A 25804-nucleotide genomic window follows, 5' to 3' on the forward strand; every position below is an offset into this window, starting at 1 on the left:
TGTAAGTTCAGAACACTACTGAAGTCCATTTTGAAGATAACTTAAAAAAAAACTGTTTTTTTTGTTATTTTTTTTTATTTTATTTAGCAAAATGTTACTAACGTTTCAATTTCTTTTTCTTTTATAGGTTTTCTGGTCACCACTTAGATTGGATAGAATTTTGAAGGTAAAATTTAAAATCATTTTATTTTTATTTTTTATTTAAACAAACATTAACTAACGTTTTAATTATTACTTTTTGCAGATTTACAGCTTCTAGATAAAATTTCAAATGTAAAATGCCTTCGAAATTCTTTCATATTTTTTTTTTATTTAGCAAACGTTTTCTAACGTTTCATTTTTTTTGTAGATCATCATCATTTCCAAAAAGAATTTTGAAGGTAAAACTTCAAAATTCTTTATTGTTTTTTTTTGCTATTTTAATTTGCAAAATGCTTACTAACGTTTCAGTTATTTTTTTATTGTAGATCCAGGATGTCACCAAACTTTCATTTCAAAGGTAAAAAAAACCTTTAAAGTTTTTTTAATAAATTATTTGATAAACGTTAACTAACATTTGTATTTCCTTTTTTTTCAGGTAAAGGAAGTCAAAAACGAGTTCTAGACTTCCATATCAAAGGTAAAACTTTCAAAAAAAAATTTTTTAATTAATTTATTGACAAATATTAACTAACATCCATACTTCTTTTTTTTAAGTAAAGGAAGCCAAAAGATAAATTCTGGACTCCTATATCAAAGGTAAAACCTTTAAAAATTATTTTTTATTAATTTATTTGATGAATATTAATAATGTTCATATTTCTTTTATTTTAGTTTCTAGGTTTCCATTTAAAGAACTTTAAAGGTAAATACTTGACTTTGAAGTAGAGTTTTGAACTGGATTTATTTTTTAAATCCGAATTAGATACGAATAAATCTGGTTTCCTTCGGTTCAATCCAGATATAATAAATCCGGTTTCCTTCGGTTAATCCGGATATAATAAATCCGGTTTAATCCAGATATAATAATTCAGATATAATAAATCTGGTTTAATTTCAGCCAGTATTATTTATTAAATTTTAAATAAAACGAATAATTTATGCAGAGGCATTGCAAAGCACCCCTATTACGTTATTTACATGGTAAGTTTTGATTAGTTATTTGTTTAATAATATTTCTTTTGCAATGTTTCTAACAAACTGAAACTTTTTTTTTTCACCATTAGACACGAATCCAGGCTGCTAAGTGGGGAAGGGAGGATTGGACACAAGCCCTTTAGACGCGAACCATGGGAAGGAGTTAGGGAAGGGAAATTTCATTTTTGACATAATTCAGTTTTTATATAATGTAACAGTTCTGTTCATATTGATTTTTACAATCGTAATGTTAGTAAATTTTACAATTTTTTTTTGTTAATAACATGCATTTTTCTTTATTTAATTAATAAACCTAAAACAAATACATAATAGCAACATTCTAAGACATATATTCACTAACTAAATCATAGTTAAAACTGAATCCAACTAAGCTACTGATAATTAACTTGATTATTAATTCTATAATTAAAGAAAAACTTATTTCCCCTCTTTGTTTATGCTATAAAACCTTCCTTAAAAAAAGCTATAAAGAAGAAATAACTAAAACTATATTAAAAAAATTTTTACAAGAATAAATAAAATCAAAAAAAAAATTAATAAAGATGAGAAGGGAGTAAAAAAAGATGATAGAGAATGAAAGAAAGTAAAAATAAGCAAAGGAAATGCAAAGAACAAAAAAAAGTAAAAAGGAGATAAAAAAAGTAATAGGTAACAAAAAAAAGTAAAAAATGGAGCATAAAAATGAAAAAAATATAATAATAGGAAGACAAAAAGAGTGAATAAAATAATTAAAAACAAATAATAATTGACTGACACCACCCATTAAAATAAAGAGAAAAAGAAAAAAAACTGGTTAGTATCTTTTAAATAAAGGAAAGCAATAGAAAACAAGAAAGACAGAGTAGCAGACATACCTTAAATAAAAATCTTACCCTAAATTGTTTTAAAAAATATCAAGTTACAAAAAGCAAAAAATAAAAAAAAGAAGGCTTACCATTTTTACCCAATCAATAAAGGGAATAAATATCAAAAAATATCAAATTTGAAAAGGGGTAGGTGAATTCGGGCAGAAGTTTCATACACAGCCATACACTGATACGTAATTGATCATCATAATTCTGGCCAAATTATAAATTTGACCAGAATTATAATTTCCATTTTAGGAAATTGATGTTACACAAATTCGAAAAAGGAAATTTTCATTTTTTTGGAAAAATCAAAATTTGTGGAACGGCTATCACCAAAAAAGGATATGATAGGCATAGCCGTAGTTATAATTCTGGCCAAAATTATAATTTGGCCAGAATTACTGCCGATCAATAATAAAACTGAATAAAACTAAATATAATAAATCCGGATAAAACAAATAAAACCGGATATAATAAATCCAGATGAAACCGAAGCAACTGAATCTCTCCGGTTTTAAATCCGAATCAGGAGAATCCAGATTTAAATCCGAATGTCGAAGGTCAGATCCAAACTCTACTTTGAAGTTCTTTTTTTTTACTTTTTTTAATGATCATTATACTAATGATCATTTTTTCTTTTATATTTAGGTCCCGAATGCTGGATTATATATTTTGAAGCTGCTTGCTTCAAAATTTTTTTCCATTTGTAGGTCTCCATTGTTTGTTAAATAATATTTAAACTATTAACAACATATAAATTTGTAGTATAAAATAATTAGTGTAGTTTAATTGATTTGTATATATAATTTGTAATACTTTTATTAAATAAATTGACACTAGTTAATATTAAAACAATAGCAGATAACTAAATTTGAGTTGTTTTGAAAAATTTTAAAAATTTATTTTTAAAATTTTGTGCAGATTTTTTAACATTTGCAAATCTGCATAGATTTTATTAAAAATTTTTTTCTGATGTGTATTGACATCTGTGCAGAAATTTAAGTTGGAGATCTTTGCAGATTTTTATCCTAAAAAATTTACTGATATATTGTATTATTATAACTTTATAAGTTAAATATTCTGATATATTTTAAATACAACCAACTCTCTTTATAGTTACACATTTGGGACAAGCCATTTTCCGTGATTATAAAAAGAAGTGTGACTATATGGGATCTTTGCAATAGAAAAGTACGAAATTCAAAAAAAATTTTAATTTTACTTTATATACTAATTATGTTTTTTTTACTAAAATAAATGCAAATTTAATATTAATTCAATTTTTGATATTTTTTGAGTTTCATATCTTTCTATTGCAAAGACCTCATATATAAAACATACATAAAAATTAAATTTTTAATACATTTTATTATACTTTATTAAAAAATATATGTATATATTATTAAATTAGCAACCAGTAATCATAGAAAGATGTAACACAGCTTGTTAGAATTGCCTCATTGAGATGAATTGAATGGTGGTAGTTTCATCTTTCTATGATCATTACATATTTAAATTATACTTAAATGATATTTTATTTTTGCCTATTTCAGTATATTTTAAGTATAAAATAAAATTTTAAATCTATTTTAAATATATTTTAGCAAAATATTTTTTAGTCAATTAATTTTGTATAGTGATTTATATTTAAAATTGCTACGAATCACCAGTGGTAATCATCACCGGTATCATGTAATTTTTAAAATTTTGGCCGGATTTAAGTGATATATATACATGCTGCCCAAATTATTTTGGGATGCCATAATTATAATTTGAGATGCCATAATTCATTCGGTTTATATATAATTTACTATGTAAAGTACCAAAATAATTTGGGATGCCATAATTGAATTTGGGATTTTACTTATAATTACGGCAGTCCAAAATAATTTGGGTGGCATGTATAGTGATATACATAAAAATTTCCTTTTTTGGAATCTTGTATAACACATTTCTCATTTTTTGATGAGAAACAAAATAGCCTTTTTTGGATTGTATAACATTACTCAAAACTTATAAAGGAAATTTATATATCAATTCCTTAATTCCAGCTAAATTTTATAAAATCATGTGATACTGGTGATGATCATCGCTGGTGATAAATAGCAAACTCCATTTATATTTTTAAATATTTTTTTATAAAATATTTATTTTTATAGGTAATTGATCTGCAAATAAATTAAAATTAAACAAGCTATTATTAAAGAATAAGTTATTTTAAAAATATTATCACTTAGCATTTACTTTTACTTTACTTTTGTAATTCTATCTTTAAACTCAATATTCTCAGATTTAAGTTTAGTAATAATTATTTTATTTTTTTCTAACTTTTTGATTTTAATCTTAAGCTTAGTATTCTTAGCATTATGCCTTTTATTTTTTTCTATATACTATTTAAAAGTTTAGCAATCCTGATTTTAAGTTTAATTCTTTTAACCTTAATCTTAACAAACTTTCTTCTAAAATCAGAAATATCAGTATTCTTTTCCTTAAACTTATCATTTTTTATTTTAATCTCAGTAAACTTTTTTTTAAGTTTAGCGATTTTAGTTAAAAACTTAGTATTGTTAATCGTAATTTAAAAAAGTGCTGTAACACAAAATTTTTAAATGCTGTAATTAATTAAGGCAATTTCTATTTGTACACAGGGTATTTGAACCTGGGTTATGTAATTATTGCCATTTTGACTAATAGTATAAACTTCAAAATTAGTAAATAAATGGATTTTTGCCTTGCCAATCACTTTTAAAAAAATTTAAAAAATGATTGGTAAAGACAATTTTTTATATATACCGTTATAGATACTGTCGGAATTATTTTTACGGTTACGGCACGTGCCATAATGCCATAATTAAATGCCGTAAATTGTAAATACCGTGACACTGTAATGCCATAATTTAATTTAATGCCATAATGTCGTAAATATATATGCTGTAAATGAATAAAATTAAACTTAATTTCAGCCAAGTTTGTAATGCAGGGTCAAATTTTTTCGCGTTTTATCACGTGACATTACACAGATTTCCAAAAAAGGAAATTTTATCTCTCAATAAAATTGAATAATGGGTTGCACAGGATTACACGAGTTTCCAAAAAAAGGAAATATTCCTGTCAATCATTTAGAATTGTAAAAATCACGTGATCATGATTAATTACGACGCTACATTACGGTTACGGCATTATTTACGATATATGTCGTAATGTCAAAATGTCGTAATTAGGGAATTCCGATAGTACCTATATATACCGTATTCTTCCGTTTTTAAGCACCACCTGAATTTTAGCACCACCTCGACTTTTGCCAAAAAAACTTGAAAAACAAAAATAAGTATCACTTCAAATTTGAAAATTTTCTTATCTGTTATATTTTATTCAAAATAAAATTTATTTTTATGATGCATCATTTTACAATTCATCTAATTCATCAGCTGAATCACTATTTATATTTACAATTTCCCTTTCATTTTCATCAATTTCCTCCTCTTTTTCATCTTGTCTAAACAAATCATCATCTGACATTACAAATATGACTAAAAGCGCAAAAAAAAGTGTAAAAAAAAACTTCTGATTTTAAGCACCACCTTAAACTTTTGCAAAAATTTTCCCCTAAAAAAGTGGTACTTAAAAACGGAAGAATACGGTAAGTCAAAAATAGAATTCAAAACCCTCATTGATGCATTAAGTAAACTTGCAGAGCAGTCAAAAATACATATATTATATAGAAAAAGTAAAAGGATATGACATTGGTATCATTATATTTCACATGATACGTGTTCAAACATCCTATATAAATTTTGAAATTTTCATTAATTAAAACTATAAAAATCTTATAACTGTAATTCAAAATTTTTTAAAAAATAATTAAAACTAATATCTTTATTAGTATTTAATTCTCTTAATGGCAAATATATCATTTTTGATTCACAAAGCAGATTTTTTTAATTTATCAAATTGTATAATAAATTGCCATACTTTTTTAATTTGAAAGTTTGTAATAAAAATAATAAATATATTTTTTGATTTACAAAGCAGATTTTTTAATTTACCAATAATGTTCCTAACAAGTCAAATTAAGTTAAATTTGAGTTAATTTTAAAGTATTATTTATATAGTAAGATATACCTTATCAATTATTTAAACTATATTATTTATATTATATAAGTTTATGTAAGTTTTATATAAATCAAAATTTATAATACTATTTACCAAATTAATTACTATACTTTTTTTGATTCAAAAGCTATATAACAATTATTATGAAATATTTAAGTTTTTTTTGATTTTTTGTTCTTTATTTTTTTGTTCTTTTATTTTTGCAATATATGTTTTTAAATAACAATACATAAAAGCTTTATAATTAATAATATAAATAAAATTAATTATAGTAAAAGTATTAAATATTTGTATTATATTACCAAATAGCAAATCTATATAAATTTAAAGATTTTTCTATCAAATATTATTAATTGATAATATTTAATGAATTTTAGCTGTATAATAGAAAAAATTTTGGTAACATTTGTATTAGATTAAATAGTAATAAATATAATCTTAATATAGATCATACACCTATATTATCAATTATTATTAAAAATAATGTTAGTTGTGAAATATTACTTGCATTTAATATGGATTTTATTATTTTATTATATTTTGATTATTTTAAATATTATACTTATTTTTTTTTAGCTTTAAGTAGGGTCAGTTCAGTGTGGGTTTTTTCTGGTTTGAGCAAAAACTGAAACTGAATGAAAACTGAATCAGAACCATCTGGTTCAGTTCAGTTCTACTTGATTTTTAAAAAAATGTGAAAATTGGAATAACTTGATAATCAGTAATCGTACAGAGCTCAACTATAGCTCATTAGAATCATCTCATCAAGACGTATCGAATAGCAGTAAAATCACATTTTTAACATCAATATATTACAAAATATTTCATGCTAAACAATTTTTAAAAACTAGTGATAGAAAAGTATTTATTGATCCTAAAGAAATGATCTTAACATCATTTAATAGATTTTAATGAGATGAATCTAATAAGCTTTTGTTCTTTTTTGATTATTACATGACAAGTTATTTCAATTTTTGCATTTTTTAAAATTTTTGAATGTCAAAAAATAAAAATTCCTATATGTGGTATAACTCATCATCTACTGATTGTATAAGAACAAATTTTAGCTCATTAGAATCATCTCAATGAGGTGAGTCAAATGACGTTAATATCATATTTCTAGCATAGATAGATCAAGCGATAATTCATGCTAAACATTTTTAGAAAATTATAAACTATCTCTTGATTTATTGATGTTAGAGACATGAATTTACCACTATTCAACTCATCTTAGTAAAATGAATTTAATAAGCTAAAATTTGTCTTTATGTGATCAATAAATGGCATTTAATCACTTGTGTCAGAATTTTAATTTTTAATGTTCAAAAATTTTAAAAAAATATGAAATGTGAATTTTTACCACTCAGTAATTATAAAAAGACGAATTATAGCTCATTAGATTTAACTCACTGAGATGAGTTGAATGGTGATAAATTCATCTCTCTAGCATTAATGAATTGTTTGCTAATGCAAATTGTTTAAAAAACACTTAGGCTGCTTCAATTTAATAGTTTATTTAACGTTCTAACTTTATATAAAAATTGAGGGGGAAGGGGGTCAAATTAAGTAAACATTTAAAAATAAACATAATTTTTTCTTTATTACTCAATGCATTTTTACTAAAAATACATCTTGTGTTATTACAGATAATGCAATTAATAAATTTACATATATTACTTTTATTAATTATTATACCACTACCCTATAAAAAATTTTTATCTGAATATTTCCATTATTTCTCTGGGTCTTCCGTGAAAATTCTGTAAAAATAATACATTCACGGATATCCGTGTTAGCGAGATGAAAATTTCCATGATTTAAGGCTATAAATTCCATGAAAATGATACATTCACGGAAAAAACATGGAAAGATAAAACACGGATCAGATTTTTTATAGGGCTAGGAATATTTTCTCTGGAAGATTCAAATACACTGGAAAGAAATTCTTTTAAATATTATACAGATTGGTGAAGTTATTATAAGTCACGTGATATAACATATGTTTGTTTATTTTTAAAAATTTTTCAAAAACAAGGGGGGTGGAATACGTTAAACAAACTATTAAATTGGAGTGGCCTTATTATGAGTTATTGAGCAATCTATCAAATATCAATATTAGAGATATTAATTTACTACTATTCAATACGTCTTAATGAGATAATTCTAACAAGATGTATTGCATCTTTTTACAATTACTGGTTGTTAATTTAATAATATATATATATATTTTTTAATAAAGTATTAATAAAATGTATTAAAATTTTAATTTTTATATATGTTTTATATATAATCATACTTCTTTATAATTACAGAAAATGGCTTGTCCCAAATATGTGACTATAAAGAGAGTTGATTGTAATTATAAATATATAATAATAATATTATTATTTAAACAATTTAATTTATCATATTGAATTAATTAATAATTAAGTAAAAAAATATTAAAATATTACAAGTAATAATTGTCTGATTATTATTACTGATAATTTTTATCAGATTTAAATTATTATTAAATTAAATAATTATTTATTTATATTAAACAATTATTTTATATGTAAATTTATAAGAAAAAGAAATTTGTCTAAATTCAAAAAGGTTGTTTTTCAGATAATTTTTAAGAAAAATGCAAAATTTTAATTTTTTAATTTTTTAAAGTTTTTTTGATAAAAATTTTTCAAAATTTTATCATAATTAATATTAATCAAATTAATATTTGTTAACATATTGTTATTAAATTAAAATTTTATGATTAGTATTTTTTAACCTTAACTAACATTATAAATTATTATTTTATAACTTTAATTAAATTGTAATTTTTAATTAGAATTAAATAGTGATTATTACTGATGATATTTAATAATCAATTATAAATAAATTAAATTAATAAATAATAATTTATTTATAAATTCTTTAAGATTAATTATTTTTAACCAAAGCTTCAAATTTTCAATTCATTTACATTTTTAGTTCCATTTTCAGTTTTAAATTTGGGTTTTTACTGGATTTTTTTGTTTGAAATTTTTACTAAAAAACATTTTTAGTATTATATTTTAATTGAAAATATTTTTTTTATTAAAAAAAACTTCATTTGAAATATTTTTAGTTTGAAGAGTTTTTCAAAAAATGTTTTTAGTTCTATTTTTAATCTGAAAATAAAACCAGAACTGTTTTCAAACTGAATATAGTTTTAGTAGTTTGTAACTAAAAATATTTTCAGTTAAAAGTTTGACTTATTTTATATTTATCTAAAAAATTTTAAATTCTTTTTATAATTTTTATACCTTATATTAATTTATAAATTAATGTAATTATTATAAAATAACTACTAAATATTCAGTTAAATAATATCTTTAATAATTTATACATAAAATTACTAATTTAAAATATATTAAATATATTAATTTACTGCTATCTTTTTTGTATTAAATATTATATTATTTATTACTTATAAAACATCACTTTACAAATAATAAAAGTGAAAGTTTATAAATTTTATATGAAAAAAAAAATAATTTTTTTATCAATTCATTTTTATAAATATATTATAAAGTATGTAATATATCAATGTAAGGATATGTTTAGGGATGGGGGTTAATTAACCGTTAATTTTGTTAGTTATGATTGATTTAAAATGGTTAATTAACCGTTATTTATAATTAGCCAATCAAAATGCAGAATTTAAATCATGTGATTAAATGATAATCCATTATTTTGTTACACAATTAAATATTAATTAATATAAATATTGATTAAATCTATGATCTACATATTGCATGATCTTTTTTTTAAGATAAATTTTTTTTAAAAAAACACTTTTTTTTTGCAAATTTATTGTTCATTATCATGGTAAAAAAAAAGGGAACTGTTTGGAAACATTGGACAATAATTACTGAAGCAGAAAGTAATGAAGAAAGTAGTAGGTCTAAGAAAAAAACACATCCTTCTGTACGTTGTAATTATTGTTCTAAAGTTTTTGAACAAGGTACAGCTAAAAGAATGCAAGTTCATCTTAATGATAGTTGTCCTAGAGCTCCAGAAAGTGCAAAAACAAAGAAACAACAAATTCCTGAACTATTAGAAACTTCTGATGCTACTACTTCTACTTTTATTCCTACAGTAAAAACATCAAAAAAGCATTTAAAAAATACAACAATTGAGAATTTTGTTGATCGTATGAGTGAAGAAGAACAAGATACTCTTGAAATTTTACTAGCTCAAGCATTATTTGCTGCTGGAGTTCCTTTTTCTTTTCTTGAAAATAATTATGTTATTCAGTTTTTTCAACAATTACGTCCAGCATTCAAATTACCTAATCGAAGAAAACTTGCTGATGAATTACTTGATGATGTTTTTGATGAAGTTAAAGCTGAATGTAATGAACAAATTTTACAAGCTAAATCTCTTACAATGGTTTCAGATGGTTGGTCTAATATTAATCGAGAATCAGTTCAAAATTTTGTTATTTGTACTCCAAAACCATTATTCTTTGATGCTATTTATTCTGGTGAAGAATCTCATACAGCTAAATGGGTTGCAGATGAAATTATTAAACAAATGGAAATTGTTGGTATTAATAAATTTTCAGCAGTTATTACAGATACAGCTAGTGTAATGAAAGCAGCTTGGGGAATTATTGAAGATAGTTATCCAAGTATTGTTTGTTTAGGATGTAATTCTCATGTAATGAATCTTTTAATTAGTGATATTTTAAAGATTGATCAAATTAAATCTGTTGTTGAAAATGCAAAAAAGTTGGTCAATTATTTTAAGGCACATGTACAGGCAACAGCTAAATTGAAACGTATTCAAAAAGAAAATTATTCTAAAGAAATTGCATTGGTTTTACCAGCACTTACAAGATGGGTAACACATCTTGCTTGTTTTCAATCACTTCAAAATTCAAGAACAGCACTTGAACAGGCTTTAATGGATATAAGAATTCGTCAAAATATGGATTTAACTTTAAGAGCTCATATTTTATCAGATGAGTTTTGGGAAGATTTAGATATAATAACAAAAATTATGGAACCAATGGTTTCAGCATTAAAGTTATTTGAATCAGATATTTCAATTCTTTCAAATGTTTATTCATATTTCAAAGAAGTAATGAATCAAATTAATCAAATAGATTGTAATTTTTCTGATAAACTTCAAGAACTTATTGCAAAGCGATGGGAATATACTTATCATCCTATTATGATAACAGCTTATATGTTAGATCCACAATTTTTGGAAAAAAGTAAAAATGATGAAGTTGAATCTATTGGTTATGTAGAATTTACAACATTTGTAAATAAAAGATTTAATCAGGAAGAAGCAGTAGAATTATTTGCTGAATTGGTAAATTTTCGTAATAAAAATTCACCTTATGATAATGAAATTATTTGGAAATCTGCTAATATTCTTAATTCATCTTTATGGTGGCAATCATGGCCAACTAGTAAACTTCAACAACTGGCTATTAAAATTCTCTCAATTCCTACATCTTCTGCAGCTGCAGAAAGAAATTTTTCTACTTTTGGTTTTATTCATAATAAAATTTGAAATAGATTGAAAAATGAACGTGTTAAAAAATTAGTTTATATTTATGGAAATCTTCGAATGTGTAATAGACTTGTAAAAATACAAAAAAAGAAACAGATTAGTAATTTTAATGAAAATGAAGAAGATAGTAATAATAGTTCTGATAATGAAAATAAAGAAGATGATAATAATAATAGTTCTGATAATGATAGTATATTTGGATTTGAAGCAAATGTTATTAATTTAGATGATGAAGAATAAATAAAATATATTAAAATTTTATAATATTTAATAAATTATAAATTTATTTTAACTTCCTTAAAATTATATATACAGGTTATTTATGGGTTAATTAACCGTTAACTAACCGTTAATTAACCGGTTAATTAACCAAATTCATAACTAACGGTTATTTTACCAACCCTAGATATGTTTAATGTTTATTAACTAATATATAATGATGAATATGTAATGATAAATGTAATGCATGTGATGTTATAAATACTAAAATATAAAATGAAATTGTAATTTAAAGATTTTAAATTACGGATTACCATACAAAGATCTGTGAATAATTTAACTCTATATGCAAAAGAAATTTTTTATGTTTCTAATAATGAAAATAATTTTCTAGAATTTCATATTTTCATTACTCATAACATTTAATTATATATTTTTAGACTCTAGGAGGTAAAACTACAACAGATGTTGGTTTATACCCAGGAATCATGTAATAACTAATTAGTTCCTCATATAGATCTTCTGAAAGAATCTTCCTGTATGGTCGTACACTGTTAGTAAACTGATCAGAAGAAAATTGGAAAAACCGGATCAACGGAAGTATATCCTTTAGAGTCATAGAAAATGCTTCAACTTCTTTAGGGGACCAAACTTTAGGATCTGGATTTAATGAAGGATGTTTAGCCAATCCCCATTTAAGAACCCTATTCCAAATCTCAAATTCATCTAACTTGAGTTTGTGACTCTTAAGTAATTCTACCAAAACTTCTTCTTTGATTTCACAAAAATCATCTGATAAAAACTTTTCCAACATATTCATGATAACATCGGTGCAAAAATCCACTAAAATCCCATGTTGTTGACTTGTACGATGTACCAATTCAAAGTTTTCATGTAACCACTTATGATGTTGTTTTATTAATTGCGATTCTAAATAGCTAATAACTTCTTCGAAGTCAAGTTTTATTGCTGCAAGAAGGAGATCAAAAATTTCCGAAGGTTCATTATCCAAGGAGATATAACCACTGTAAATATATCTTATTGACATAAAAACGAATTAATAATGAATTAATAAATTAGCAACAAAACTTAATTCAAATAAAATTAAACTCACTTGAGCAAAACCTCAAATGTCTTTGATGAAATACCAGAAACCTCAATCACGTGGAGTATTCCTTTATCCAAGATTTTACGAAAAAAAGTAGAACGTGCATAAAGAATAGATGCATGTGCTTCAAATTTCTGATTATTTGGATATAATCCGACCTCGATGGTCACATCACAAAATTTTTTTTGTTCGTAGAAAGTAGCAAAGTCTTGACAAAGTTTATCACAAAATCGATGTGATATTAATTTCCTAATATTGGATGTAAAAGGTATTTGTTAGCCCCTTGAAATGAAAAGTGTTAATAATATCATTTATATTATGCAACCTTTTAGTTATTTTTTGTCGAACAATATTACTGTATGCCAAATCATTAATTATGGCTATTTTTTCATTTGTCAAAGTACCCAATAATCCTCTAAAAAAAAATTTCAACAAGTGGTAAGTATTAATATTTAATCATATAAGATATAAGGAATTTTACGTACTCAGATAAGACATCCTTAAACTTGAGAACTGTAGATTTGATATCTAAACATTGTTGAATAATAACACTACTTATACTCGATTTTTTTGAGGTAATAGTATTCAATTGTTCTTCGTATGCATTTATCTCGGCCAAAATTTGATTGAATCTCTCACTTTTACTACCATCATCCTCTTCGTAATTGGATATTTCATTCGTCAGACGTATTATTTCACGTTGAACAAGGAAAATTATTAATTTTATTGACATCGGATCACCGGCAGGAATTTGACTTGGTAGTGATTCGAATATGTAATTCTCTTCGCCTTCTTTTAAATCTTTCAAGATTTTGACTTCCTTACCCTCCACACTGGAAGCATCATCGTTGAGAATAAGCACTGCAACACCTTCATCATCAAAATTTGCAGGCTGTGGGGTTTCATCCCCAATTTTAACATACAAAGTTTTATAACTTGATTCCAACAGCTGTAGTGTTGTCTTCATTTTACCTACAATCTCATCAGAAGATCTAATATACAGAAAGTTACCTTCCTTCCTACCATATTTTGTTAACCGTGAAAGAAGCTCTATTAAATAAGAATAATAGTTTAATAAGTGATCACATGAATGATTATAATGTTATACTCAAATATAAATACTTACTTGCATCATGATCTTTTGTGAATCCAATGGAGTGAACTTCGGTAGAATATGAAGTTCCCTTTAAAGCAGTTTCAATCTTTGCATCTTCAAGAATATTACTTGTATCTTGACCATCAGTAAAAAAGATAATGGCCAAATCGGTATTAATTCTATCAAGATTTTTGATGATTGAACTGAAAGCAGCTGAGAAATTTGTACCTAACATTCATATTTCATAAAATATAGAAAATTTTTAAATGAAAATTCATTAAAACATTGATTAAAACTTAATAACGACATAATTACCTCCACCAGGGCGTACATCATCAAAGTATCTTTTTATTCCGCCATTTGCCCAAAGCATATCCGGATGATCACTGAATCTAACCTCTTGACAAGATGACTGAAAAAAGAAACATGTAATATCTTTTTCAGCAAGAACGTTTCTTTCTATTAATCCTCCCATAATCTGTAAAATAGCATCTTTTGCTTGACGTATTGGCGAACCTGACATAGAACCTATGATTACCAAATTAGGTTAATATAAGAAAAATAAAAATCAACAAAAGTCGACGAGAACATAAAGATAAAGCAAAAAAAAAAGTAAATATGAAGTACCTGAAATATCCAGGCATATGAAGAGTGAAAGAGCACGATGTTCATTATCAAGCACTGCTTGAGGAACATTGAGAGATAATACAGTTTTTCCTTTGGTGTAATTGTAGTATCGAATACTCATATTTAGTGAATTGTTGATGGTAAAGAGATAAAAAATGTATAGCCATTAGGAATGTTCGAATTACTTGGTGTTTTATAAGATTAGCTATTAATTGTTCGTTAATTTGGAAGTCAATTGAATTATCAATTATAGATGTGTAACCGTAATATTTCGCAAATTGTGAAGATCACTACTAATAAGTCAATAAGTCAACATATTATACTTCAAACTGGATAATCCGGAACATGAATTTTTAGACAAAGTTGTTTGTGATGTTTGTGATGACAATATGTATTATGTATCATGTTTTGTAACATGTTTTGTTTCATGCCACGCGATTGAAAAAGTATTTTAAAACGATTTTCAATGCTTTATTTGACATATAAAGAATAAGTAAAACAACGCTCATGGCATTATCGGAAAACGAATCCGAGTTATTTAAATTTTTACTTTTAAATGATTGTTCTTAACTGCTTAAGTACTGTACATACGGTAATACGGTATCTCTCGCAGCTCGCAGGAGTATTTTCCAAAAAGATCATTGTACAATGACTAAAGGATTATTCATCACGTGATATATTGTGCGGACAACATTATATGCATATTTCGGCAAAGTCTTTATCATATCGAATTTAACTGTAATAAACTAGTTTTATGATTGTCCCTAGCTAAAATAGAAAGAAAGTATGTTCATTCCGGGAAATTCAAACTTATTAATGGCCCTGCCGCCCTGGCAGTTAAATTTTGTAAATTTTCAATGAGAAATTTCACATCACTTTGCCGCAATAGACCTTTCTAAAGTTGTGATACGTTCCTGGGAATTACACAATTATTTCATGGAGATTGCTAGAAATCTCTGTAAATTCCCATGAATTAATATTTCATTAAAAATTCTCTTTTTAACATCTGCATCTCTCCATAATGCAGAAAAGTTATATAATATTTAATCAAGAATATAGTGCCATTCATTAATTTATCTCATGAAATTTTCTTTTATCTTAAATATCTTAAACAAAGAAACAAAGAATCAATTAATCAATTGTCTGTTCATATGAAAATTTTTTTCATTTTAGCTGAGGAGGCTGAGAGTAAAAAAGAAAAAGATAAACGTACCAACTTCCAAATTTGATTTGTTTATTAATTCTGATTAAGGTTGTGCATATTGTTAACCCATATTTATGATTTAGAACGAAAATTTTTGTCTCTGTGAAACAAGAGATTCGCCAAGTAATCAAAGTGATTAGGTAAGAAAATCATTCGATTGTATATAAATTATACCTTTTTTCCCTTTGACAAAAGTTAAAAAAAAAAAAATATATATTTCATATCAGTAAAAATGCCACCACGAGTTATTCCTTCGCTATTTTCATCATTAAGATCACTTCGTTCTCCGACACATAAATTAAAAATCTTACGTACACTCAATATTTTAACCTTTTTGACATTTGTCTCTTCAAGTGTTTATTCTATTGTACTTGCTAAACCAAGTAGTATTGATATATGTGATAAATATCCTACTTATTTTACTCCTTCATTAACGTTTATAGGAGTATATTGGTCAATTTTATTTTTCTTACAATTCTGTTTTGTGTCTAGCGTTCAATTTAATGATTTTAATCTCATACAAAGAATAGTTGAAAATTATGTTGATTGGTTGTTTTCTTTTAGCAATTTGTTCATGTGTGGATGGTTATTCTTTTGGGTAAGTTAATTAATTTTACATAAAATTAATAATAATTTACCGCTTATATTTATAATAACTATTAAAATTCTTTATTAAATAGTTGCGCGAAAATTTTATTATCTCGGAATTCTTTATTGTCTTGACTCTACTCTCTACATCATTAGTTCAAAATCTTTTAACATCTAAATACATACCAAATCATCCTCTTATTCCAACTTCCGTTATTTCATTCATTCATATTCCTTTTTCAATGTTTTCGGCCTTTTCTTGTTTTCTTTTATTTCATAATGGATTTATCCTTTTATCTCAACAAGGTTATGAAGATTATGGAAAAAATGTTAATTTGGCTATTATATCAGCTTCACTCTTGACTATATATAGTATTTTTTGGTGTACTACTGGTGTATTCAGTAAAGGAAAAAGAGATCTTACATTTAGTTTTGCCATAGTTTGGTATGTTCCTTAAAATTGAATTTGTCGAAATTTCTTAAACATTTAATTAATTATTTATTTATTTATAAATTAGGATCCTTATCGGAATTGCTGTTCAACAAAAAGAAACAAGTTTATTATCGAATGCTTGTTATTTATTAGCTTTAATTCAAATTATGGTTATTTTCTTTATCTTACTTAAAAATTGTTTAGGACCAAGTAAAACTCGTGCAGAATCAGGAGAATCAGATGAAAGAGCGCCTCTATTTCGACAGCGAATGAATTTTTATGGAGGAATTATCGTTGATAATTGGTATAAAGCTCCAATAAATGATGACCATCCAGGAGAGGTGTAAATGAAGTAATTTAATTATATGATAATTTATTATGAGCTTTTTTTTTCCTCCTTTTTTCTTTTTTATGTAAATTTGCGATAATGCACTGTTTATTGGCGTATGTGTAACATAATAAAAGTTATATTAAGTAATATTTAAAAGATCTTTGGACCAATATTTACTGATCGAAAATATTGTACAAATATATACATAAAAGGAAAAAAATAAATCAATCAAATAGGGGCTATATGCCTATATCGGTCATTATTTGAAAAAACGTGCCTACGTAGTACATTTTCATCCAATCAGTGATTTATTGACCAATTATAGGCATATAGAAATTTTTTTTTGATAATGCACTGTTACGTCCTATGGAAAATTATCTTCTTTTCATAGGAACGATTTTCTCTTTATTCGACCAAAAAAAACAAAGTTTATATGGATCCATCAAGTTCGGACTTTCAGAAATGGGACTAAACCTTATGCTGTTAGAAGAGGAACTATCAAGAATCGAATTTCTTGAATTTTATCATCTGGAGTATTGCTTTCTCCATTCGTATAATAATTTGTTGACGAATCTTAGTGCAATTCTTAACACATTTTTTCCAATCTTTTTTTGTTCAATATCCTGGGTAAAACTGGATATATCAAAAGAATACTTTTAACATTTACTAGATTATATATTATACAACACAGTTACTTCTGACAGCAGATTCTTTGGCCTATGATGACCTGTTGGGCATAATTATATTTTCATTTATAAACATGCAATAATCGCGATAATAAATAATAATAAAGAGAATTAATTATAATTTTGATCAAATTAATATAGCATTCCTTGTATTGTTTGCGATACTGTAGTAATTTTTATATACGCTTGCTCTAGTCTCTCTAGATTGAGAAATATTTCATACTTTTTAGCTCCCGTGCAAAACATTATTGATTGTATTGAATTGGCCTATCAATTTTTACTTTGTCAAATCATGCGTATTTATACTAATCTTCCGATTTCTTTTTAAGTAAACATCGTAGAAAGGAATTTGCCAAGCGATGATGCTTGAAAAAATATTAATATATATATATATATATAGGTTGTAAAATGTAATGTTCACATTTCTTCAAAAATGAAGCACACAAAAAAAAAAGAATATACTCTATGAAACAATAACTGAAAGCAATCTGAAAGCAATGCACATGATACAACTTTTGCATATGATAAGAATCAGATCAGCCAAAATTAGCATTATCTTTAACAGAAATGTGTCATATTTTACCGATAAGGTCCCAATAATTTTTTGGCTACTTCAACATCACTAACTCAACAGTTTCTAGTCAAACGATTTGAAGATGAAAAAGATGATAAAAAAGATGAAAAGGAAACAATTAAGCAGATGCAAAAATCAATAAATGAAATGAGACTAAGAAATGAAAATGTTTAACCTTCGGACATTGTATTTTTTTAAGCGAAAAAGCTCCAAACATTTATTAAATTATACATATATATAAAAAATACTATTACACTTTATATTGTTTCCATGAATTTATTAACACAACGAACTATATATGCTAATCTTGTAGATTAATAAATAAATTTGCAGTGCAGTCAAAGTATTAAAATCACGAATCAGTTCACGTGGAACTAATTATACTGCGGAATCTGTGGACTGTGGCTGACACTTTCATGATAACGACGAAAAAATTCTTGTTTTTCCGATTTTGTAGATCAATTAGTATAAATATAAAAAATATATTTGTAATACGAAAAAAAATCACAATTTTTTGAATTTTTCCAATTTCCTTTCGATTACCGTTTTTTTTAAAAAAAACAATGGAAACAAATGAAAATGTTGTAACAAAAGATTACTCTGCATCCTCAGATCAAAATGAGATAAAAATGAACGTATATGATAATAATAAATTAGTTGAAAAACAAGCAAAAGAATTTGAAGAATTGTGTTTAAATAAGTTTAAAGTAGAAAATGTTTCTTTTGAAATTGAAAAAATCTATAAGAGATATAATGAAAAGATTAATTCTCAATCAAAATTAATTGATGCTTTAAGGGCACGTATTGAAGAATTAGAAATTGATTCTCTTATTAAAAATCAAGAAATTAAAAAAATTCAAGAGGAATTTAATTTCATTAAAAAAGAAATCCAATCAACTCTAGCTGCACCGACGCGAGATAATAAAGAAAATGTTTCTTCAATTAAGGATGAAACCATCAAAGATTTGGGGATATTAGAATCAAATTATAATAGTATTGGTCATTATGAAAAGAAAACTTCATCTAATTGTACTATAGAAAAAGAACAACGAAAATCAAGTACATTTGATATTTATGATATTTATGGAAAAATTCAAAATGAGGATAATTCCCGAGTTGTTGCTTCATCTAATTATAAGCTCCCTCTTATTTCTATGGTAAATATTTTTATCAAAAATAGACAAGTTCATAGCAAAGTTATCGCAACTATTAATAATTTTAAGAGTAAAAATAAAATCATCAATGGTAAAGCCTTTTATCATTTATTTGATGATTTTACTATTAATGATCTTTTAGAGTATGAAAAATCAATCTTATTTTATTCCTTAGATGATGAATCTAGAAGTTGCTTTAAAAATACGCTAATTATCCGTTAATAAGGAATGATTTCATTCTGTAATATTTAATTATGATATTAATATAATAAATATAATTGATTCTCATTTTTTTTAATTTTAATTTCTTCTTTAGATGTTTTATTAATATTAGTAGAGGATTATTGATGCAGTATTTATATTTTTATATAATTATAGGTTCGATAATTTATCCATTACTTTCTCATTTTAACATTACAATTTCTTTTGATTTTTTACCGGTATTATAAAATTTTATTATTCAGTACTATACTGTTCACGATTAGTATTATATAAACTTTTTATTATCTGACCATTTATTATAGTGTGTAAGCGAGTAGGTGTATCAATAGCTGTGGTACCAAAATCCTCATATACCATATTTGGTCATGAGCATATATTTTTTCACAATTAGATCTTTTCCTGTTGCATATATTTTAATTCCATAATATTTGTTCTGTATAATATTAATAGCAAAATCAGTTAACAAATAGAGCACCTTATCATTTGATAAAACATTTAGAACTTCAAGCTAGATTGAATGGGTTAACCACTTAACCTTCTGGGATTTATAGCATATTAATTTTGGTTTTCCGCTGCCAGTAATATTGACTATAAAGCAAATCATCAGTTAGTATTTACATTTCTGCATGCGCTATATGCGCTATGCTGCAAAGTTATTAGGAAATAAAAATGTACATTTTTTTTTATTGTTGTATTTACCTCCCACACATTAAACTATTTCTTTATTAATCTTAGCAAATAACATAAGTGAGATGTTCGTGATATAAATTTTATATCATCTATCTAAACTATTGAAAATGTTCCTTTTGAAGTTTTGCTCAAAACACTTAAATATTACTAATTGCAAAGAAACCAATTTCAAACCATCATCGATAAACTCGTGTATGTATGTTTAAACAGATAAAAGAACATAGATGTGATGGAATCTTATTTATTTACAATTACTTTCTGCTATTTCTACCATGTTGCTATTTCAGGTGTTCATTTTTCATTTTACAACCCATTTTTCTACATTATTGAGGATAGGAGATCTCCGCCTATTTCCTGGATCGTTTTTCGAGTGTTATATATTTGGTGTCTGAAATTCCAATTATCATATAAATCGTTCGGTACAATGAAAATATAGAAAATTCAGTCTTGCGTTATGGTACTCTCCGTACGTTGGTATGTATCCTGATAATTCACTACGTTTAATGGTGGTTTAAGCCACGGTATTCATCTGGCATCTGCCGAAACAAAAAAATTTTTACGGTCGGTTTGACAATTCTTACTGAATTTTCAAACCTATTGCTTATCAGATAAAAATTTATATTTGAGTTTTTTATTAAGGTCAACCTGCCGTATTTGATCCGATTTGAAAAGATATTTTTTAATTTTGATTTTTTTTCTTACTTCCACCCACTAACCTTGAATAGATGAAGTACATGTGACTCGAATAAAATCCCATAGATCTGGGTTCATCAGAACTTTATATTCTTAGAAATAGATTGTTCCACCTCTAATTCTTTTTGGATTTAGTCAATAAGAGTGTCGGTCCATCGATGAATAAGGCGACATATATTGAGAAATACTATATAAGCCTTGATATTTTGACTTCAGAAATGGCGTTTTCAACACTTAAAGATTTTTGTTTAATCGCATCTCGACAAATAAGGACTAGTGGTCGAATAAAATTTGCTGATATCCCAAGAACGTACTGAATCTTGGTGCACTGCCCGTTTCATCAATTAAGTCGTACTGTACATAAAATCTAATGAAGATTGTTTCTTGACAGAATTTCTTTTAAAGTTCTTTTCTTTTAACACTGTTTGATGATGTTGAAACAACTTAATTGCGATATATATATATATATTGAAACGCTTGAGCTTTACCGTCTGCTAAGTATCATGTATCCCGACTTGGAGTTTGATATCCTCAAAACTACTATAATCTGTTTTACTTCAGGATGAAAGCAACATATGAAAATAACCGCTCTTCCCGTTTTTTTATCCTTTTTCCTGATCCTCAATATTATCTTGGAAATATCTGGAAGCTTCTTATTTGATGATCACGTTCAATATATTTGTAAATAATTGGCCTGGAAGAGCAATTTAAAGTCTTAACTTAATAAACCATTGAGTATTTTATTCTAACCTTTTATGGTGAAAACTTACTTCTCAATCTTTGTTTCTTGGCTGTTTGACCTAGATCAACGGAATAAAAGAGAGTGACATAAGTAGCGATAAAAGTTTGGATACTATGAAAAAATGATACAGTATCAAGCAAAGATGCGTTCACTTGTCATCTATCGGTGGCAACGAATTGATCTACGATAACGTGAATGTGTTTTTTTGTTTGACGATATACATTTAATATCATTGGCAAATATAATTGATAAGACGAAAATTTAAGCCATATTATTTTACTTCATACATACCATTTTATAAACTTCCTCAAGTGCCACTGAATATGAGGAATATCTTTGAGGTAATATGTGAATAACTGAACTACTTTGTCTCTTCCTCAATAGTAAAAAGGAATGAACTTCGTGATAGACCTTATCTTCCATAGACAAAAGCTATATTCTTGACCTTGTACGACATCACTTCTTGACCTTCCTATATGTAACATGATAATATGTGTAACATGAGAAGGTTATACGTAGAGGAGTAGAAGTCGAAACCATGCATTGCAATATATAATTTTTCGCATAAAAAAAAAAAAGATTTAGTAAGTCACTAAAGAAAATCTGGAAAATATGAAAATCTAGTGTTACATGGATTGATCTGACAAAATTTCACGTGATTTTTAGCCAGATTAAAATTGTCTCTAATGAAGAAATATTACAAAGTGACAAATATAGTTATGTAAACATAATGTGTAATGTTTAATTTTTTTTGAAGGATTTAAACCCTAATTTGCATTTTTTTAATTAACACTTAATTTAAAAATATTCAAAACTAAAAAAATTATAACAATTTGAAGTAAATCATATAATAAAATAAAAGAAGTATTAATGAAAAAGCAAAATCAATATAAAATTAAAGTAAACTTAATTGCTAAAAAACCAAAAATTCATATTATTAGAAAAATTTTATTTTATATAATTTTTTAGTTGGTATTATTTAAGGTTGCTTGTTAAAATTCTATATTAATTTGGTTCAATATATAAAATTTCAGCCAAATTGATTGTTAAGCAATATGCAAAAATAATCATATATAATTTGCAGAAAATCAACACAACTTGCATATTGCACAAATATTTTTAGATATGTTTTGCATAAAAATTTTACAAAAAACAATATACTTTCTTTACACTTTCCTTTTACTATTAGTTATTTACCACCTTTAAAATATTTTATATTTTTAAATAAAAAATAAGAAAGATGTTTATTTTATATATAGTTATGATAAGAATAATTACCTAATTAGATAATTTTTAGAGGAAATATTTGAATACGATTTGTGAAATTTATGCAAAAATTTAAAATCCAAATTGTGCATTATACAGATTATAATTACATATAATTTTCAAAAATCAAAGTAGGTTACACTTTGCAAATTCTGCAAATAGATTTTGTTTAATATAAATTTAAGTAAAGTTTTTTCAGTTTTATTATTAATAATACAGTCACTACTGATTATAACAGGACCCCACTTACTATTAAGATAGGTTACTCTGTGGCTTAAGGTAAGGTTTACTGTTTACATATAAAACTCTTTAAAGATCTACTATAAAAGGAAATTTTATGTTATATTGTTATGATTTTTTCCTTTTTAGTTAATTAACCAATAGAATTTAAGCAAATCCTAAGGTAAGGTTTCATATGAAAGTAAAATTTCTACCAGTAACATATCTTAGTAGTAGGCGGGATCCTGTTATAACGAACCTTCCATTTTAAGAGTTTTAATTCGGTTAAAGATGTAATATGTAATTATTTTTAGAAGGTTATAAGGTTGCAACTATTACAACATACATACAACACTTTTGTTGTAATTACAACACAATATTATAATTATTATATAGTATTATAATTACTACTAGTATTGTAATTATTATATAGTGTTGTAATTATTTCCAATTATATAAATATGTATTATTATATATTAATTATTTCTTTTATGATGATATTTGTTCTATAAAAACTTATTTTTGTAATTTTTATTTTTCAAAAAGGAAATTTTTGAACAATTATAAGTGTTGTAATATTACAACACTTTAACTTTAAAAGTAGTAATAGGTTGCAACCCTTACTATTACAACACAAGGTAGTAATTATCAATTACATACTACATCTTTAAATTCAGTATATAATAAATTTGATATATAATATTTGTGTTATATACCAAATAGTTCAGTATATAAATTTTATCCAATAAAATTACAGTTTTATATACAATTATTTATTTATGTACCACAACAATACATACAATTATTATTTAAATTTTGTGTAATAATATTCATTTTAACGAACAATATTATCATATTTGAAAGTAATGAAAATTAACTTGTTTTAAATTTTTTATGATTAATACTTTCACTTGTTTTGCAATTTTCTTAAAATTTTTAACTCTTTATTTATTTTACTGAATTCTGGTTCCTGTTCATATAAAAATCTTATGGTTTTATCTATAGCTATTTCTACTTCTATTGGATTTATTTTTTCCAATATAAGCATAAATTCATTTTTATCTACTACTTGTTCCTCTTTCTTATTTACATTTTATATAGTATCAACTATTTTATGATCAGTAAGTCCACCCTTTAAAATCATATCCTTAATATAAAGATGATATTCATAAGTATTAAAATCATATTTTGAAAACTAAAAAATTAATATTTTAAGTTTATTGATTTCTATATCAAAACTAAGAAAAAAGAACTGATTTTATGAGTTAATTAAAAATATTTAAAAAATCAAATATAAAAAATTTATATCTATTAGAAAATACTGAATCATTATCATCAAAAAATTTTCTAAGTTTATCACTTTGTGAAAGGATATCTGTTTTCTTCTAACAGTTTAAGATAGTTTTAAAAAATACCATAGATCAGACTTTAGCTATATTCTGAAAAGCATCATAAATAGTATAATCTACAAGTTCTTCCATAATACCATCTTGTACATTATTATAAACATTAATCTGATTTTAAAGGAAAAGGCATTTGTAATGGCATTTAAATGAATAAATTATCTCTGCATTACAAGGCTGAAGTTTAGTGGTAGTGTTTAGTGAAAGAAAGATTACATCTATACTATTCAACTTTTCTTGAGTTTTGTCCAAAACAATGTGTACTGGAATATTATCAATTAAAAAAGCAATTTTTTGATTTTTTCTTCTCATTATTTTATTGAGTTTAAGGAGAATATTATTAAAAATACTAACTTACATCTATGCCTTCTTATTCCAAAAATAATAAACTGAAAGATTTTTATGATTAATATTTTTCATAATGTGAAGTATTTTGTATTTTTAATATTATTTTTTCACTTCCAGTTGCATTTATTATACAAAATATTATAACTCAAGATTTTTTTTTTATGATCTGATAGAGAATTACATGCCAAAACTTTAGAAGATTTCATCTTCTAGAATAAGCCAATTTCATCACCATTCCAAATATTTTTAGAATTATAAGGTATAAAGAGTTGTTGTAAAGTAAGATGATCTTTTTCTATTGATTCAGAAGAGGGTACACTTTTAGTTTTACCTTGCTTTTTAAACTAATGCAAACAATATTATTTTTTAAAGTCATCTAATCAACCTTCTGAATTATGAAAATCTTCTATAGAAAACTATTTAGTGAAATAGTTTGCCTTCATTTTTAAGATATTGCCATCAATATCTTACTTTATATTAAATGCATTATCAACTTAAAGTCCAAATGCATCTTCAAGTTGAAGTCACTTTGGCCTATGAAATTTTTAATATTTTCTTA

At 25.0% G+C, this 25804-nt stretch overlaps 5 protein-coding genes across 5 annotated transcripts; 3 read left to right on the forward strand and 2 right to left on the reverse strand.

Moving 5' to 3' along the window:
- Positions 1 to 10094: 10094 nt before the first annotated feature.
- On the forward strand, positions 10095 to 10809 carry OCT59_015380 (uncharacterized protein; the record flags this gene model as incomplete). Its single annotated transcript, XM_066139960.1, has 2 exons — positions 10095 to 10665; positions 10799 to 10809. 2 exons carry the CDS (start codon positions 10095 to 10097, stop codon positions 10807 to 10809), a joined length of 582 nt encoding a protein of 193 aa, XP_066002785.1.
- A 287-nt stretch (positions 10810 to 11096) lies between these two features.
- Positions 11097 to 14813, reverse strand: OCT59_015381 (uncharacterized protein; the record flags this gene model as incomplete). Its single annotated transcript, XM_066139961.1, has 7 exons — positions 11097 to 12898; positions 12976 to 13218; positions 13295 to 13384; positions 13455 to 14019; positions 14096 to 14293; positions 14381 to 14593; positions 14693 to 14813. 7 exons carry the CDS (start codon positions 14811 to 14813, stop codon positions 12298 to 12300), a joined length of 2031 nt encoding a protein of 676 aa, XP_066002786.1. The 3' UTR covers positions 11097 to 12297.
- A 1315-nt stretch (positions 14814 to 16128) lies between these two features.
- On the forward strand, positions 16129 to 17400 carry OCT59_015382 (uncharacterized protein; the record flags this gene model as incomplete). The annotated part of the gene is made up of 4 exons (XM_066139962.1): positions 16129 to 16494; positions 16577 to 16929; positions 17003 to 17040; positions 17122 to 17400. 4 exons carry the CDS (start codon positions 16129 to 16131, stop codon positions 17262 to 17264), a joined length of 900 nt encoding a protein of 299 aa, XP_066002787.1. The 3' UTR covers positions 17265 to 17400.
- Positions 17401 to 19024: 1624 nt separating this feature from the next.
- OCT59_015383 (uncharacterized protein) lies at positions 19025 to 20151 on the forward strand. Its single transcript, XM_066139963.1, has one exon. The coding sequence runs from the start codon at positions 19072 to 19074 to the stop codon at positions 19882 to 19884; it is 813 nt and encodes a 270-aa protein (XP_066002788.1). The 5' UTR covers positions 19025 to 19071; the 3' UTR covers positions 19885 to 20151.
- A 1743-nt stretch (positions 20152 to 21894) lies between these two features.
- Positions 21895 to 22432, reverse strand: OCT59_015384 (uncharacterized protein; the record flags this gene model as incomplete). The annotated part of the gene is made up of 3 exons (XM_066139964.1): positions 21895 to 21961; positions 22038 to 22067; positions 22290 to 22432. 3 exons carry the CDS (start codon positions 22430 to 22432, stop codon positions 21895 to 21897), a joined length of 240 nt encoding a protein of 79 aa, XP_066002789.1.
- Between the last annotated feature and the right edge of the window lie 3372 nt (positions 22433 to 25804).

This window comes from Rhizophagus irregularis, chromosome 23 (assembly GCF_026210795.1).
Source record: "Rhizophagus irregularis chromosome 23, complete sequence".
Lineage (NCBI taxonomy): Eukaryota > Fungi > Glomeromycota > Glomeromycetes > Glomerales > Glomeraceae > Rhizophagus > Rhizophagus irregularis.